The 15,342-nt window shown below is 30.9% G+C and overlaps 2 protein-coding genes across 2 annotated transcripts in view; one reads left to right on the forward strand and one right to left on the reverse strand.

Moving 5' to 3' along the window:
• LOC143064618 (protein NCBP2AS2 homolog) lies at positions 1 to 5,912 on the reverse strand. The gene is made up of 4 exons (XM_076237562.1): positions 5,769 to 5,912; positions 1,539 to 1,572; positions 686 to 758; positions 1 to 276 (listed from the first exon to the last, which is right to left on the reverse strand). The coding sequence occupies exons 1-4, from the start codon at positions 5,789 to 5,791 to the stop codon at positions 194 to 196; spliced, it is 213 nt and encodes a 70-aa protein (XP_076093677.1). The 5' UTR covers positions 5,792 to 5,912; the 3' UTR covers positions 1 to 193.
• A 173-nt stretch (positions 5,913 to 6,085) lies between these two features.
• Positions 6,086 to 15,342, forward strand: part of LOC143064610 (uncharacterized) — a 44,670-nt gene continuing 35,413 nt past the window's right edge. The window contains exons 1-7 of the mRNA XM_076237544.1: positions 6,086 to 6,243; positions 7,910 to 9,341; positions 9,930 to 10,067; positions 10,923 to 11,051; positions 11,831 to 11,900; positions 12,155 to 12,276; positions 13,227 to 13,384. Coding sequence (XP_076093659.1) covers positions 7,922 to 9,341; positions 9,930 to 10,067; positions 10,923 to 11,051; positions 11,831 to 11,900; positions 12,155 to 12,276; positions 13,227 to 13,384 — 2,037 coding nt within the window. The 5' untranslated portion in view covers positions 6,086 to 6,243; positions 7,910 to 7,921. The remainder of the gene's footprint in view (positions 6,244 to 7,909; positions 9,342 to 9,929; positions 10,068 to 10,922; positions 11,052 to 11,830; positions 11,901 to 12,154; positions 12,277 to 13,226; positions 13,385 to 15,342) is intronic.

Here is a 15,342-nt window from a genome sequence, read left to right on the forward strand (position 1 = left end):
CACCATCCGTATCTTTATTGAAAATCACAGTTCAACAGAAATAATATTAAAATAAATAGCCACAGTTTGGCATCATGATCATTAAAAGTACATTGTATAGAAATGTTAGGCTCAAAAGTTATAAATTAATTGATGGAGTTCATGTCTTTAGCAAATGCAATTTGTCCATCCAGCATTATTCTCCACGCTGTTATCATTTCCTTCTACGAACTGGTTTTGATGCATTTGTCTCCCCTTGTTTAAATCCCTCTGAAAATTTACTAACACTGTCAAACCCTGTTAAAAAAATACACACACAATTAAAACATGTTGTTGAAAATACAAAACATAAGTAAAACCGAAATCATATGTGCAGTGAAAAGATATGACTTCAATTTATTTGATTAAATTATTAACAAGGAAACAACATATGCTGCTAGAAAGGGCACATAAGTCAGCTATATAGAATTAAAAAATTGTTACATTGTACCAATGTTTTATCCAGAGCTCCAATATACAGAAAAAAAACACTTTTTGGGACATCCAGTTTCAACAATTTGGTAAGGGTTCCCCTGACCTTGACTAACCCACCATTCGAGAAACACATTGCTAACCATTTTTTTCTAATCCAATTTCCATAACTTCCTTTAGGTAGGCATAACTGAAATTCTTATCTGTCTGGCATAAAGTTAAATCATATAAATACCTGATTCTTTTGCTTTCTGACTAACAAACACTGTAAGTTGGGCTGCTCTTCTTACTGGCTTACTGTCAGCTAACTGATAAAAAAGATTGAGCATAAAGTTGTTATAGTACATTTGTAATTTACCCCTTTTTAGAAAATAAAACTGATGCAACATGCATATATATAAATTTATGTTTTGTGAGTGATCATAAAAACTATATTCAAACTTTTCAAATTACATTATAACCTATCAATGTATGTGAATGATTTTGGGAGAAGGTATGACAAAACATCTTTTTTGGTCTTTTAAATTATAAAATTGAGAATTATTATCAATCTACCAAAGCATGCAAATTACATCAATCAAATGTTTATCACACATCCATATCAATATTTGTGTATTTTGCCTCACATATTAGCATTAGGGTCTTTAACTTCTAAAATTCATTTCTAAGTAGCAAAAAACACCAAATTAGCCAGCTCATACATGTATGTCCTTGTTATCTACAAAGTTTCATGAAATCTGTTGTGTGATTTCAGAGGAGTTGAGATGGCAACCTGTTATAGTAGTATATTATTGCCAAAATTCCTAATTCCTAGGGCATAACTCTTAGAGAAAACTCTAATTTGACATTAAAATTAGAAAGATCATATCATAGGGAACATGTACATGTATACTTAAAGTTTCAAGCTGATTGGACTTCAACTTCATCAAAAACTACCTTGACCAAAAACTTTTAAACTTAAGCAAGACAGACATACAAACAAACTGACGAATGAATTGACACACAGACCGAAATATAATGCCATTAATTATAAGTGGGCCATATAAATCATGATAAACACTATATCAGAGAAAATATTAAGCACTTACTTTTTGAATTATTTGTTCATTATTCAGCAAATATCTGGAAAAGAGAATAAGGATAATTATTATTCAATATTATTATACTTCAGGTTAAAATGACAGATTTTGATTGGCTAATTAAATAGAGATAACTTATATGTACCCTATACTATCACATGGCCATGTGGGAGAAAATTTTTGAATAACACCCTCTCCTGCATAACAATCAAAATCATTAATATAAAGGACAATGAAGTGAATTTACATCAATGATTTTGAATACAATGCTAAAGTTCTCTGTAATGACATCAGAAATTGTTATAATAAAAGATACAGCTTGCTTAACTTTTGTTGTTTTTCTAGCTGCAATGTTGTTGTGTACATGATGCATAGTTTATAACTTTCCATCTAAAATTTTAAAGACAATATATAATAGCAGAACATTTGGTATAATAAATTATATGTTAACATCATTTTGCAATAACTTTTAATGTTATTCATGTTGTGACACTGACGGGATTGCTTTCCTTTGAACATGTGTTAGATACTTAGTCAGCTGTAAGCGGTTCTGATAAGGTAAAACTTCTTTAGCTCAGTCCGTTAACACGCTGCCTTGTAATACAGAAGTCCCGGGTTCCAGATACAGTGGAGACAAGCAATTTTGTAATGAAATTCATGCTCTCTGGTTACTTTGAAGCCCAACTAAAAACCCATGGTGCTTAGAGCGGAATTCTAGCTATGGTATGTTTGTGTGAGAGCCAAAATGGTATGATGACTCTTGAGGTGGGGGAAGTGTGACGGGATTGCTTCCCTTTGAATGTGTGTTAGATATCTAGTCAGCCGTAAGCTGTTGAGCTAAGGAAGTAAGCTCAGACGGTTAACACGCTCCCTTGTAACACAGAGGTCCCGGGTTCGAGTCATGGTGGAGACTAGTCCAAATAATCATGACATCATGAAAGGCTATTATATTTTTTTTCTTTGAAGCCTTACATCGACGCAGGAAGGCGTCAAAGCAAAAATTTAAAATTTGGACTAGGTGGAGCCAAGCAATTTTGTAATGAAATTCATGCTCTCCGGTTACAATGTCATTAGTTATGAAGGTACCCCCATTACAAACCTCAGTTGTGGATGGGAGAGTAAAAATCCCTTTTCTAAGATTGGGCCAAATCAGAAAAAGTGGGGTATCCCCTGTTTTAAGACTTTTAGAAGAGTTGTTTCAAATACATTGTATGATCAGTCAGGGGACTTACTTAAATAAGTGATTTTTAAATCACTTATTTTAGTAGCAAATTCAAAGTTTTGTCACAAATTGTGATTTTGTAGTTTTATCAAAAATTTAAACACATAGGTTTAAAAAATATCTTTTCATTAGTAAAATTAAAAAAAATGAATTTTTTGCTTCTTTTAAGTATCAAGGTTTATGCCTTTGATGCTATCATTTAGCTGCAAATTCTATTTTAGTTGAAAAAATGCTATAATAATGGCTTTACATAATGATCTGATACTTTCTTAACAGATTTTTCCCAGCAGTGGGAGTATTTTTCCTGTAAAGTTTAAGGTTTAATCTTTATGTATATTATGTAATAAAATTCTACTGATCGCGATAAAAATTTCACTGTTCGGGGGTGTTGAAATTAGTGGGGTTATTAAAATAATGATACTTAAAGAAGTGATTTTTGGGAAGGAAATTGAGGTATGATACTTAAACAAGTGATTTTTATGTCATTATCCTAGATTCAGTACAAGGTCATCACCTGAAATGACCTGGTCATCCTAGACAACACAGATGTTGGTTCTGATAAGTTTAGAAACAAAATTAGTCCCTGGATCATTAGTATTCTATATTTAAACATTGTTAAAGCTACAGTAAAATTAAATCACTTCTTCTAGTGATTATTTTGTACTACTTAAATAGGTGATTATTAAAGAAAGACAACTCTTACTTTCAACCTTTATGGAAATAATGTTACTTGAATCAGTGATTTAGAAAATCACTCATTTAAGTAAGTCCCCTGACTGAATCCCTGATATCTCGGCCTATAACAAAATCGGACTATAACAAACTCGGCCTAACACATAATCGGCCTCCCAAAATCGGACTATAACAAACTCGGACTATATCAAACTCGGACTACTAGAAGAATATAAGACATATATAAGTATAATTTTGGTCGTTGCTGCTATTGGGAATTAATTTTAATTAATTTTAAATTAATTTTTACCTACAATTAATTAAATAATTTATTTTAAACATTTTTGAAGGGGATAAAAAAAAATACGTTAACATGATAGATATCTATATATAAAAAAAAAGTACAAAAAACTTCTTTTTAATATGAAAATTCACCACTGATTTGTCTTTTCAGTATAATTATTTGTAATAATGTCCCTCTCTGAAAATAATTTTTTATTATATGCATATCTTAATTGATTATGACATTATGTCACGTGTATCGTTGGTTTATTCCCGATTGTCCCACTTTTTAAAATATTAGAGTTCTGATTGTCCCACATGAAAAGTTCTGATTGTCCCACATTATTTTTTGATGTGAAATGTTCTTAAATAAACAGTAGACTTGGTGTTAATGTTTTGTTAAAATAACAAGAATTAATTATTACCTATTCAAAGTATTATTTTTGGATTATATCAATTTTTTTAAGTATTAAATATGATTTTTTGTTGTTGAAATTAAAGCACTTTTCATTAAATAATATAACATTTAGTATTTAAAAAAATATATCTAAAATGTTACTTTTATTTATAAAACACAAATACCAACATTTATGATCATATTTGTTTTTTAAATATATAAATATAAAAAAAATGCTTACATTTAAAGGAAAAAAGGTACAAATAAAAGTAATATTTTTTGTTTAAATTCTAAATAAATAATAAAATAATGCATACATTATAGTATTAGTTAAATATAAACTCATCATAGATACCAGGACTAAATTTTGTATATACGCCAGACGCGCGTTTCGTCTACTAAAGACTCATCAGTGACGCTCGAATCCAAAAAGTTAAAAGTGCCAAATAAAGTACTAAGTTGAAGAGCAGTACAGATAAAAATTCCTAAAAGTTTTGCCAATTACAGCTAATGTAATCTATGCCTGAGGTAGAAAAGCCTTAGAATTTCAAAAATCAAAATTTTGTAAACAGTTAATTTATAAATATAACCATATCAATGATAATTCATGTCAGCACAAAAGTGCTGACTACTGGGCTGGTGATACCCTCGGGGAAATAAATCTCCACCAGCAGTGGCATCGACCCAGTGGTTGTAAATAAACTAGGCCATTAGTTTTCTCGTTTGAATTGTTTTACATTGTCTTATCGGGGCCTATTATAGCTGACTATGCGGTATGGGCTTTGCTCATTGTTGAAGGCCGTACGGTGACCTATAGTTGTTAATGTCTGTGTCATTTTGGTCTTTTGTGGATAGTTGTCTCATTGGCAATCATACCACATCTTCTTTTTTATATCATCATAGATACCAGGACTAAATTTTGTATATACGCCAGACGTACGGGTACGGAGTCCCATTCGGCGCCCCGTAAGACGAGCGTTTCGTCTACAAAAGACCCATCAGTGACGCTCGAATCCAAAAAGTTAAAAGGGCCAAATAACATGAATAAAGTACGAAGTTGAAGAGTATAAATAAATTTAAATTTGATTTGTTAATCTAATTAAATTTAGTAATTATTTTTTTGTATGAACTGCCACCTATTTGTTACATTTGGACTAGATTTGTTGCAATTTTATGATATTTTGTGCTATGTATGATTATGCTTTAATGATATACTTATGTATTATGTATGCTTTATTGTTGAACCTTCTACAATATGTGTGCTTTATATAATCAATTGTGTTCTAAAATGCTTGATGTAACCATAGCCAGTGCCTATAAATAATGGTAGACCCAGTTTGTTACAGTCCGAGTTTTTTATAGTCCGATTCTGTTATAGGCCGATTTTGTTTTAGTCCGAGTTATCCAGCAGCCCCAGACTGATGATAATTTTCCCTAATTTGGAGTTAAACATTAGGTGATGTTTATTTTAATCTTTACTTGCAACAGCAAAAAAACCTAATGGGCAGTGCCTTATTTGGGATTTTTAAAACTAATAAAAGGGGAAGGAGTTGTTGCAAACAGGATTATGCACTGACTTAATATGGGACACAATCTTTTCTGTATATTTTTAACGAATATAAAATCTTAAAATAAAAATGAACAATGATATCATGATAAAATATACCTTAATAATGATCTGATAGGCATTTCATTTGTATTTGTTGACCTCTAACAGTCTAAATCAGAATTTTTCATAACAGTATCTAGTACCTATAGTAATTAAACCAGTTTGTCTTACAAATAGATACACGCCATAGAATTTATCATACTTTGTTTCTTAGTAAACAATTTTATATACATTTAAATACTCTTGAAAACAATAAGAAAATATAAAGTAAATTCATCTTTGATTCAGGAAGATATGTCACAAATATATTTAAATGAGTAAATTAAATAATTAATAAAAAAAATTGTATGCTGTATATCCGACCTAAAGAATTATCTCCCCTAAAGCGCCTTTATCGTTACAAAACGTGTGTTATTATATAAACTAAAAATGTAGTCTAAACTGGTACTGGTCATTGCCAAACAGTTGCGAGGAATAATAACTTCTAATGATACTATTTTATTTTTAATTCTTCACATCCAATTTATTTCAGGTAAGTAATTAAAGCCAGAAAAAGAAATTAGAAGTTAAAAACTAAAAAAGGGGGCTGCACATAATTTTACATAACAAATGACGTGAATTGTCTGTGCAACAGTACAACAATAAATTTTTCATGGGAGTGTGTGGCTGTATTACACTGGCCTGTCTGTTTAACCATCAAGTGGTTTCATAAGTCTTTAATCCTTCTATCATGTCAATCTGGCCCCAAATTAAGTCATTGATCCGGCCTGATGAGTGATGTCCATCCAACCCCATATTTAAAGTCGATCCAGCCCAATAAAAAAATATATTTATAAGGAATACTAGTGAAGTCATACATGTCATATATGAAATGTAATTCATAATTTTTTTAAGAAAAAAGGTGTACAGTAGTCCACGACGTCTGGCAAGGCTATACAACACATCATAATTATTTGGACTAGGTGTATGGTAAAAAAAAAGTTGGCCTTTGACGAATGTTTTTATTAGATGAGTATTTTTAACAACTATGTTGATGATGTTTTCCTTACAAGCATGACAAGTTTTCAAGATTATTGGGTATAATTATAGAGGGTGGTAAAGGGTAATTATTGTGCAACATGTTTTGTCATTTTTATTTCACGTGCAGCCGTGAAAAAGGTTTGTTATTCACTGTGTTTTGTGAAATCGGTAAAAAAATCTAAAGTGCAAGCACATTTTTAATTGTATCAGTCAGGGGACTTACTTAAATGAGTGATTTTCTAAATCACTGGTTTAAGTAACATTATTTCCATAAAAGTTGGAAGTAAGAGTTGTCTTTCTTTAATAATCACCTATTTAAGTAGTACAAATTAATCACTAGAAGAAGTGATTTAATCTTATTGTAGCTTTAAATATAGAATACAAATGATCCAGGGACTAATTATGTTTCTAAACTTATCAGAACCATTATCTGTGTTGTCTAGGATGACCAAGTCATTTCAGGTGATGACCTTGTACTGAATCTAGGATAATGACAGAAAAATCACTTGTTTAAGTATCATACCTCAATTTCCTTCCCAAAAATCACTTCTTTAAGTATCATTATTTTATTAACCCCCACAAATTTCAACACCTCCGAACAGTGATTTAAAAATCACTTATTTCAGTAAGTCCCCTGACTGTGTATGTTCGTCGTGAAATGGCAATGTTATTTCACATTCTTCCGCCCCTCTTATAATATAATCATATATAACAGAATTTAGTACAATCATCAATAGCCATGCATCAACATTATTCAGCAGTAATTAGCATTTTTTTTTCAACATGTTTAACTGCAAGTCTTTCATCCTGTGTATTAAATAACAAATAGTTACATACACAACGTTACAAGCTGATCCCCAACTTGCAATAAAGAATAATGAATACTCATATAACTTATTTTCTTTACATGTACATGTATCTATACATAACAAGAGAAATAACAATTAAAAAGATTGTCAACTTTAAAAAATATATTGACTATATTCATATGGTACCCAAAAAAATGACACACACACACTTGTACACGTAAGTCAAGTCATTTAAGTTGTCTTTAACTGATGTGACTGATGTGTACTGCATGTACATTACATGATGTATATAAAATTGAAGGGTCTTTTAACATGTTTAATGAATATATTCCTTTTTCACTGTTAACTTTTTCTCTTTTTTATTTTCAGTAAATTTTAATCATGGCTTTACCAAGATGTTGTGTCAATACAACCTTTAAGAGGTTGGCATGGTCACAGAGGAGAAACTTAGTTGTACATAAAACAAAGTTCATTTCCTGTTCGATAAACAATAAGACTTCTAATGGATGCAGATGTGAGGGACTTCAGGTGGCATCACTTATGAAACAAGAAGGTCAAGAACTTAAAGAAATGCCTATTTTAGTCAGAGTAAAGATGGACAGCATATTACCTCAGCAATCCTTTACACACAGTTCTAAAAATGGTGTGACATTAGAACTTTCTGACAAAGATAAAACAATTATAGCACAACTTGAAGATTGTAAAACTGTGAATGAGGTTGTGAAGAAAGTAGAAATTCCATCTCTAGGATTTACAAGCATTTCAGCATTGTTGATTCTCCAGAAAATATTGCTCTTGAATGAGACACAAAAGAATATCACTCGCTTTGAATCACATTTTCAAGATGATTTCATGAATGAATTATACAAAATAATTAATTCAAGTATCTCTTCATATAGTAATACAATATTAATTTCACTGGTGGATGGATATTGTAAATCAGAACCCTTTAGATCCAAATGTACAGATAGCATTAGTGAAGAAATTGAACAACGTCTTTGGGATAGTAACTTTTCAATATCAGAGTTATGTACCTTGAGTCATGTTCTTGTTGGCCATGACAATCAGTTACAACGTCTCCTACAATTAATTTGGGTTCACATGTGTCATAGGGATGAAGAAATTGATGAAAGAAATTTATCATCTGTTTTCCTGTCAGTTCCAAATATCCCTTTGTGTGCCAAGAAAAATGTGTTTGAAATTCTGTGGAAGAAGTTCAACCGGGTTTGGTGGGAAATTCCTGGGACAGATCTTTCACTAATTGTATCAGCATTAAAGTTGCATAATGTGAAGAGCTGGACATTTTATGATTTAATCAGCAAATGGTTACTTGTGAATATAAATGACATGACAGCAAGCGACCTCATCAAAGTTACCGAGGGATATTTAACTTTGATGACTCATTGTGATGTTTTTGTGCGGGCCCTTGAATTGTATGTAAAAACACATAGCTCAAACATGAACATAGATTTACTTGCTACTATCATGAAATATCAACATGTGATGAATTTCTGCTCCCCCAAAATTCTTGACTGTGTAGCAAATAATTTTGAAAAATATGGACAATCTTGTGACCCAACTCAGTTGTACCACATCCTTGTGCCATTTGGACATTTTAACTACAAACCAGAGCAGTTAGATGATATGTTTCTTGTGGCTGAAGAAATCATACTGAGAGATTTTGAAAAGTTTGACTCTGTACACATTACTGAACTACTGGCTAGTTTTGTTTACCTGGATCGATTGCCTTTGAATTTTGCCTCACAAGTTCTGTCTCTTTCATTTTGGAGGAAATGCAAAGGTACAAATATTTTCATATTTAGAGTACTTAGAGGGAACTTTTCTTTCTAAAAATATAAACCCAGTTCTTTATCCCTCAAAACTGTACAAGGCCGTTAGTTTTCTCGTTTGAATTGTTTTACATTGTCTTATCAGGGCCTTTTATATCTGACTATGCGGTATGGGCTTTGCTCATAGTTAAAGGGCGTACGGTGACCTATAGTTGTTAATGTCTGTGTCATTTTGGTCTCTTATTGACAGTTGTCTCATTGGCAATCATACCACATCTTCTTTTTTATATGACTTCCAAAGTTAAATTTAATCTTTGTACGGGAACATGTACATACATTGTAATTACAGTTTACATATATATACAGGTGTAATACCCCCATTGATTTTCCCCTATTAGTCTTTGTTAAATTTGCACTTTTCAAAAAATGTGCAGAATTTATCTTTGTTTCAAATAAAGATATACTTGGCATGAGTAAAGTTTTATCCTGTCCAGTTCTATAGAAAAAAATTCACATAACATTTCATTGTATATAAATAACATATTCATAAATAAAGATATTCTTGTTTTTAATGTGTAAATTGTGATTTTATGTTATAGAGACCTGTACACAATCAAGTCTTGAAAGGATATCAGTATGGATGTCAACCATCAAGTATGCTGTAAAAGATACTGGTGCTTTACAGAGAAGACTACAAACTGTCAGACATGCTTTCTATGAAATGAGAAATATTTCAAGTAAGTGGAAGATGAAGGATAATTCTTTTGTACACCTGAAAAATGCTTTGATTTGCATTTACACAGTACTAGTTTTGTTCATTAGTTTAAAAGAAAAATATTTATATTAATCAATTTTTTTTGTCTCCAATTTCATCATTTTGTTTATATTTATAATAAGATTTTTTAACAATTTCCTATATAATTAATGTTTTAAAAGTGAAATAAGCTCTCAAGTCATTCTTTGGTAAACATGGTAAACCTAAATTTAAAAGTAGTATTGTAACTATCTTTCTGAAAAACAGATGTACAATGTAAATCCTTCCATCATTTATGAAGAAATTACAGCAGTTTACAAAGTTAAGGACTATTTGCTCTGATGTTTACATTATTGATCTCTGAATATGCTAAATTCAATTCTTTCATATGATATACAGAATGGTATGGGAAAAAAATGGTTTCTCATCCTTATCAACCTCTCACACTCTCACATTATTATAAACTTTTGGAATACACAATCTTAAACTCAGTATTTTCTAAAGATTGAAAACAAGTATTTGCTGAAGCTTTTCAGAAACTGAGTAACAATATTCATAGTCATACAATTTGTGAGAAAACAACCCCAAAAATATTCATTAATTCATCAGATGATTATAAGTGAATGTGGTGTGATTTCCAATGAGACAACAATTGAAAAACAAATAACAATGTTTATAATAACTGTAACTGTTTTATTTAAGGTTCTATGAACGTTAAAAAGGAAATTGTTTCTATTAAACTTTGACCAGTGGACTTTATTTTATAGGACATTTATTTAATCTAATTGGATAACAACTTTCACATTCTCATCTTTTCTATTTGTTTTTATATTTGTAGGAAAAAATATTGAGATTTCAAAGAACCATGAAAGATATTTCATGCTGAACATTTTAGCTGAGCTTGAGCGAAAGTCTTGTGTAGTGGATTCAAAATATGCTTTTTGGAATGATACTTTCTTCAACTTTGGTAAGATTTGCAACATCTGAAATAGTTGTTCTTAATTAGGTAAAGTAATCTTTTTAGGCACTGTTATCACAAATCACAAAATTTAAGGATGTTATTATAAAACAGAACCTAAACAGTTAAAAAAAATATAGATTTTTTGTTGTCCTTCAAATTAGAAGCTGAGGACACATGTTAATCATGGTTATGTTTTTTTTAATGCACATGCCATAGCGGAGATGGGATACAGTTTTTCTCTTGTACATCTGCATGTCCATCAGTACATCCCAAAGTTGGTTTTCGTTCTCTAACTTTAGTTTGCCTTAATCAAACGTTATGAAACTTATACACAATGCCTATAACCACAAAAAAAAAAAAACAAAGCAGATCAAGTTTGAACTTTGGTGGTGTCACTTATACTGTTCTAGAGTAATGCCCCTTTTCAAATGGAAAAATTGCTGAATTTTTCATTTCTGTTCTCTAACTTAAGTTTGCTTCAACTAAAAGTTATGAAATAAATACACAATACTTACTACCACAAAACTGAAATCAAGAACAAATTTGGGTAGTGTCACTTTTAATGTTCTACAGTTATCTCCCTTTATAACTATTATATGATATGCAAATGGGGGCATCATCGGTGTCCCATGGACACATTCCCTATTTATTATCCATCCATCTGTGCTCAATACAATTATTAAACCCTTTGTTGGAAAGCTGTCTTACATTTTTTGATTGTTTTATATGATGTTGACCAACACTTTTTATTTATCTGTTTATTTAGAATTGACTCTCTTTTGCAGGTGCCCTTATATTTATTGACCAGAATAACAGGGTTGTTAATTTACATGACCTGACACATTATAATCACAGGTAAGAGAAAACATTTTGATATATGTCTCATTCTGCTTTAACTTAACAGATAATATCATCAGAATTATTAAATTGCTGTCCATTTTCATCTGTCAGGTAAAAGGGATGCATATTATATACCCAGCAACTAAACACAATGTTACTGATTTTTAGCCAATCTATAAAAACAAATTCTGGACAGAATAGATGCATTAAAAATGTATGGAATAAATATATGTGAAGATTACTGTCAACTGAATGTATTGGTATTTCAGGAAATGGTTTAGTGAGACCCGTGAGAATGTCAATACAATAGATATTGGGGACATAACCAAGAAGATACCAGAAACTGAGAAAGAATCATTTAATTCTCCTGTTGTGGAAACATTATCTGCTGGTAATGTTAACACAAGATTTCTTTTCTCTATCAGAATATCTATTTATTTCTTTTAAGTCGCACCTTTGAATTTTGTTGCAAAAGCAAAACATAGCGATCCTACTTTCCGTCCACAAAAATTCACTCTGTGGTTAATGTTTTTAAAATTTCAATAACTTTCTTAAACTATCCTGGATGTCTACCTAATCTGGACAGAAGCTTGTTATAAATGATCCTAAAATAGTATCCAGACGAAATTAGGTAAAACAGTTGCACTTTTGGTGTACCTTTAAAGTTAGGAAAGATTTTCAAATTATTCTGATGTTGAGTGGGAAAGTTTAAGTCAGATTCATTTATTTGTAATAAGAAATACATGAATTTTCTTCAAATTATTGAACAATGAACCATTATGCATGCCTGAAAAAAGGGATGCCATGGTGCAAATGTTAAGGACTGATAACTGCCAATTTATCTAGGGACATTTTTTTGTTGCCATCTCCGGTTGACACTGTAGCTGTATAATATATAAATACCAATACATATTACTGTGTATACATTAGTATTAATACTTCTTAGTCACTTAACACCAATCAATCAATCAATTTAAGTCACTTATAAAATATAATAAAAGAAGATGTGGTATGACTGCCAATGAAACAACTATTCACAAAAGACCAAATGACACAGAAATAAAGGCCTATAGGTCACTGTATGGCTTTCAACAATAAGCAAAGTCATACCGCAAAGTCAACTATATAAAGCCAGAAAATGACAAATGTAATACTGTAAAATAATGGATTTCCTATTAAAAAATAATTGATTGCCAACAATAATGTTATGCAGAGGAGGATTTTTGACATTATTCTTAGTTTAAATAGAGATACATTTCCAGTATCATTGACTTTAAACAATACTTGTGTTGATTGCTTCAGTAGAAACTTATTTCTGAAAAATTATAGATATTATTTCAGATAAGAAGACAGACAAATGGATAAGTACACATGGTGACATGAGTAATGAAAAAGAGACTGTCAATGATGATAAATATGCCAACTTTTTGCCTAATTTGGAGGGACAGTATGCTCTCTGTTACCCAAGATTCAAGGAAAGAAAAGATGTTACATTGGAGGTATATATTTTAAAAAAGCATTGGCCAATATCTGAAATAAGATTGTATATTTTAAAAAAGCATTGGCCAATATCTGAAATAAGATTGTTGATGTTGCATTGGAGGTATATCTTACTGAAAACATTGCCCTATATCTTAAATCTGTTCATTAATGTTACATTGGAGGTATATCTTACAGAAAACATTGCCTTATATCTGAAATCTGGTCATTAATAATACATTGGCGGTATATCTTACAGAAAACATTGCCCTATATCTGAAATCTGTTCATTAATGTTACATTGGAGGTATATCTTACAGAAAACATTGCCCTATATCTGAAATCTGGTCATTTAATAATACATTGGAGGTATATCTTACAGAAAACATTGCCCTATATCTGAAATCTGGTCATTAATAATACTTTGGAGGTATATCTTACAGAAAACATTACCCTATATCTGAAATCTGGTCATTAATAATACTTTGGAGGTATATCTTACAGAAAACATTGCCCCATATCTGAAATCTGTTCATTAATGTTACATTGGAGGTATATCTTACAGAAAACATTGCCCCATATCTGAAATCTGTTCATTAATGTTACATTGGAGGTATATCTAACAGAAAACATTGCCCTATATCTGAAATCTGTTCATTAATGTTACATTGGAGGTATATCTTACAGAAAACATTGCCCCATATCTGAAATCTGTTCATTAATGTTACATTGGAGGTATATCTTACAGAAAACATTGCCCCATATCTGAAATCTGTTCATTAATGTTACATTGGAGGTATATCTTACAGAAAACATTGCCCCATATCTGAAATCTGTTCATTAATAATACTTTGGAGGTATATCTTACAGAAAACATTGCCCTATATCTGAAATCTGTTCATTAATAATACATTGGAGGTATATCTTACAGAAAACATTGCCCTATATCTGAAATCTGTTCATTAATAATACTTTGGAGGTATATCTTACAGAAAACATTGCCCTATATCTGAAATCTGTTCATTAATAATACATTGGAGGTATATCTTACAGAAAACATTGCCCCATATCTGAAATCTGTTCATTAATGTTACATTGGAGGTATATCTTACAGAAAACATTGCCCCATATCTGAAATCTGTTCATTAATAATACTTTGGAGGTATATCTTACAGAAAACATTGCCCTATATCTGAAATCTGTTCATTAATAATACATTGGAGGTATATCTTACAGAAAACATTGCCCTATATCTGAAATCTGTTCATTAATAATACTTTGGAGGTATATCTTACAGAAAACATTGCCCTATATCTGAAATCTGTTCATTAATAATACATTGGAGGTATATCTTACAGAAAACATTGCCCTATATCTGAAATCTGTTCATTAATGTTACATTGGAGGTATATCTAACAGAAAACATTGCCCCATATCTGAAATCTGGTCATTAATAATACATTGGAGGTATATCTAACAGAAAACATTGCCCCATATCTGAAATCTGTTCATTAATAATACATTGGAGGTATATCTTACAGAAAACATTGCCCCATATCTGAAATCTGTTCATTAATGTTACATTGGAGGTATATCTTACAGAAAACATTGCCCCATATCTGAAATCTGTTCATTAATAATACTTTGGAGGTATATCTTACAGAAAACATTGCCCTATATCTGAAATCTGTTCATTAATAATACTTTGGAGGTATATCTTACAGAAAACATTGCCCTATATCTGAAATCTGGTCATTAATAATACATTGGAGGTATATCTTACAGAAAACATTGCCCTATATCTGAAATCTGGTCATTAATAATACATTGGAGGTATATCTTACAGAAAACATTGCCCTATATCTGAAATCTGGTCATTAATGTTACATTGGAGGTATATCTTACAGAAAACATTGCCCTATATCTGAAATCTGGTCATTAATAATACATTGGAGGTATATCTAACAGAAAACATTGC

The sequence above is a fragment of the Mytilus galloprovincialis genome, chromosome 2 (genome assembly GCF_965363235.1).
Source record: "Mytilus galloprovincialis chromosome 2, xbMytGall1.hap1.1, whole genome shotgun sequence".
In the NCBI taxonomy this organism is placed as follows: domain Eukaryota; kingdom Metazoa; phylum Mollusca; class Bivalvia; order Mytilida; family Mytilidae; genus Mytilus; species Mytilus galloprovincialis.

Excerpts from the sequence above, each read along its gene's own strand:
- LOC143064618 (XM_076237562.1), bottom strand. The coding sequence starts at position 5,791 with ATGCCTATCAGATCATTATTAAG. Across the intron at positions 1,573-5,768 it reads CCTATCAGATCATTATTAAG|ATATTTGCTGAATAATGAAC; the intron begins GTATATTTTATC and ends TCTCTTTTCCAG. Across the intron at positions 759-1,538 it reads ATGAACAAATAATTCAAAAA|TTAGCTGACAGTAAGCCAGT; the intron begins GTAAGTGCTTAA and ends CTTTTTTATCAG.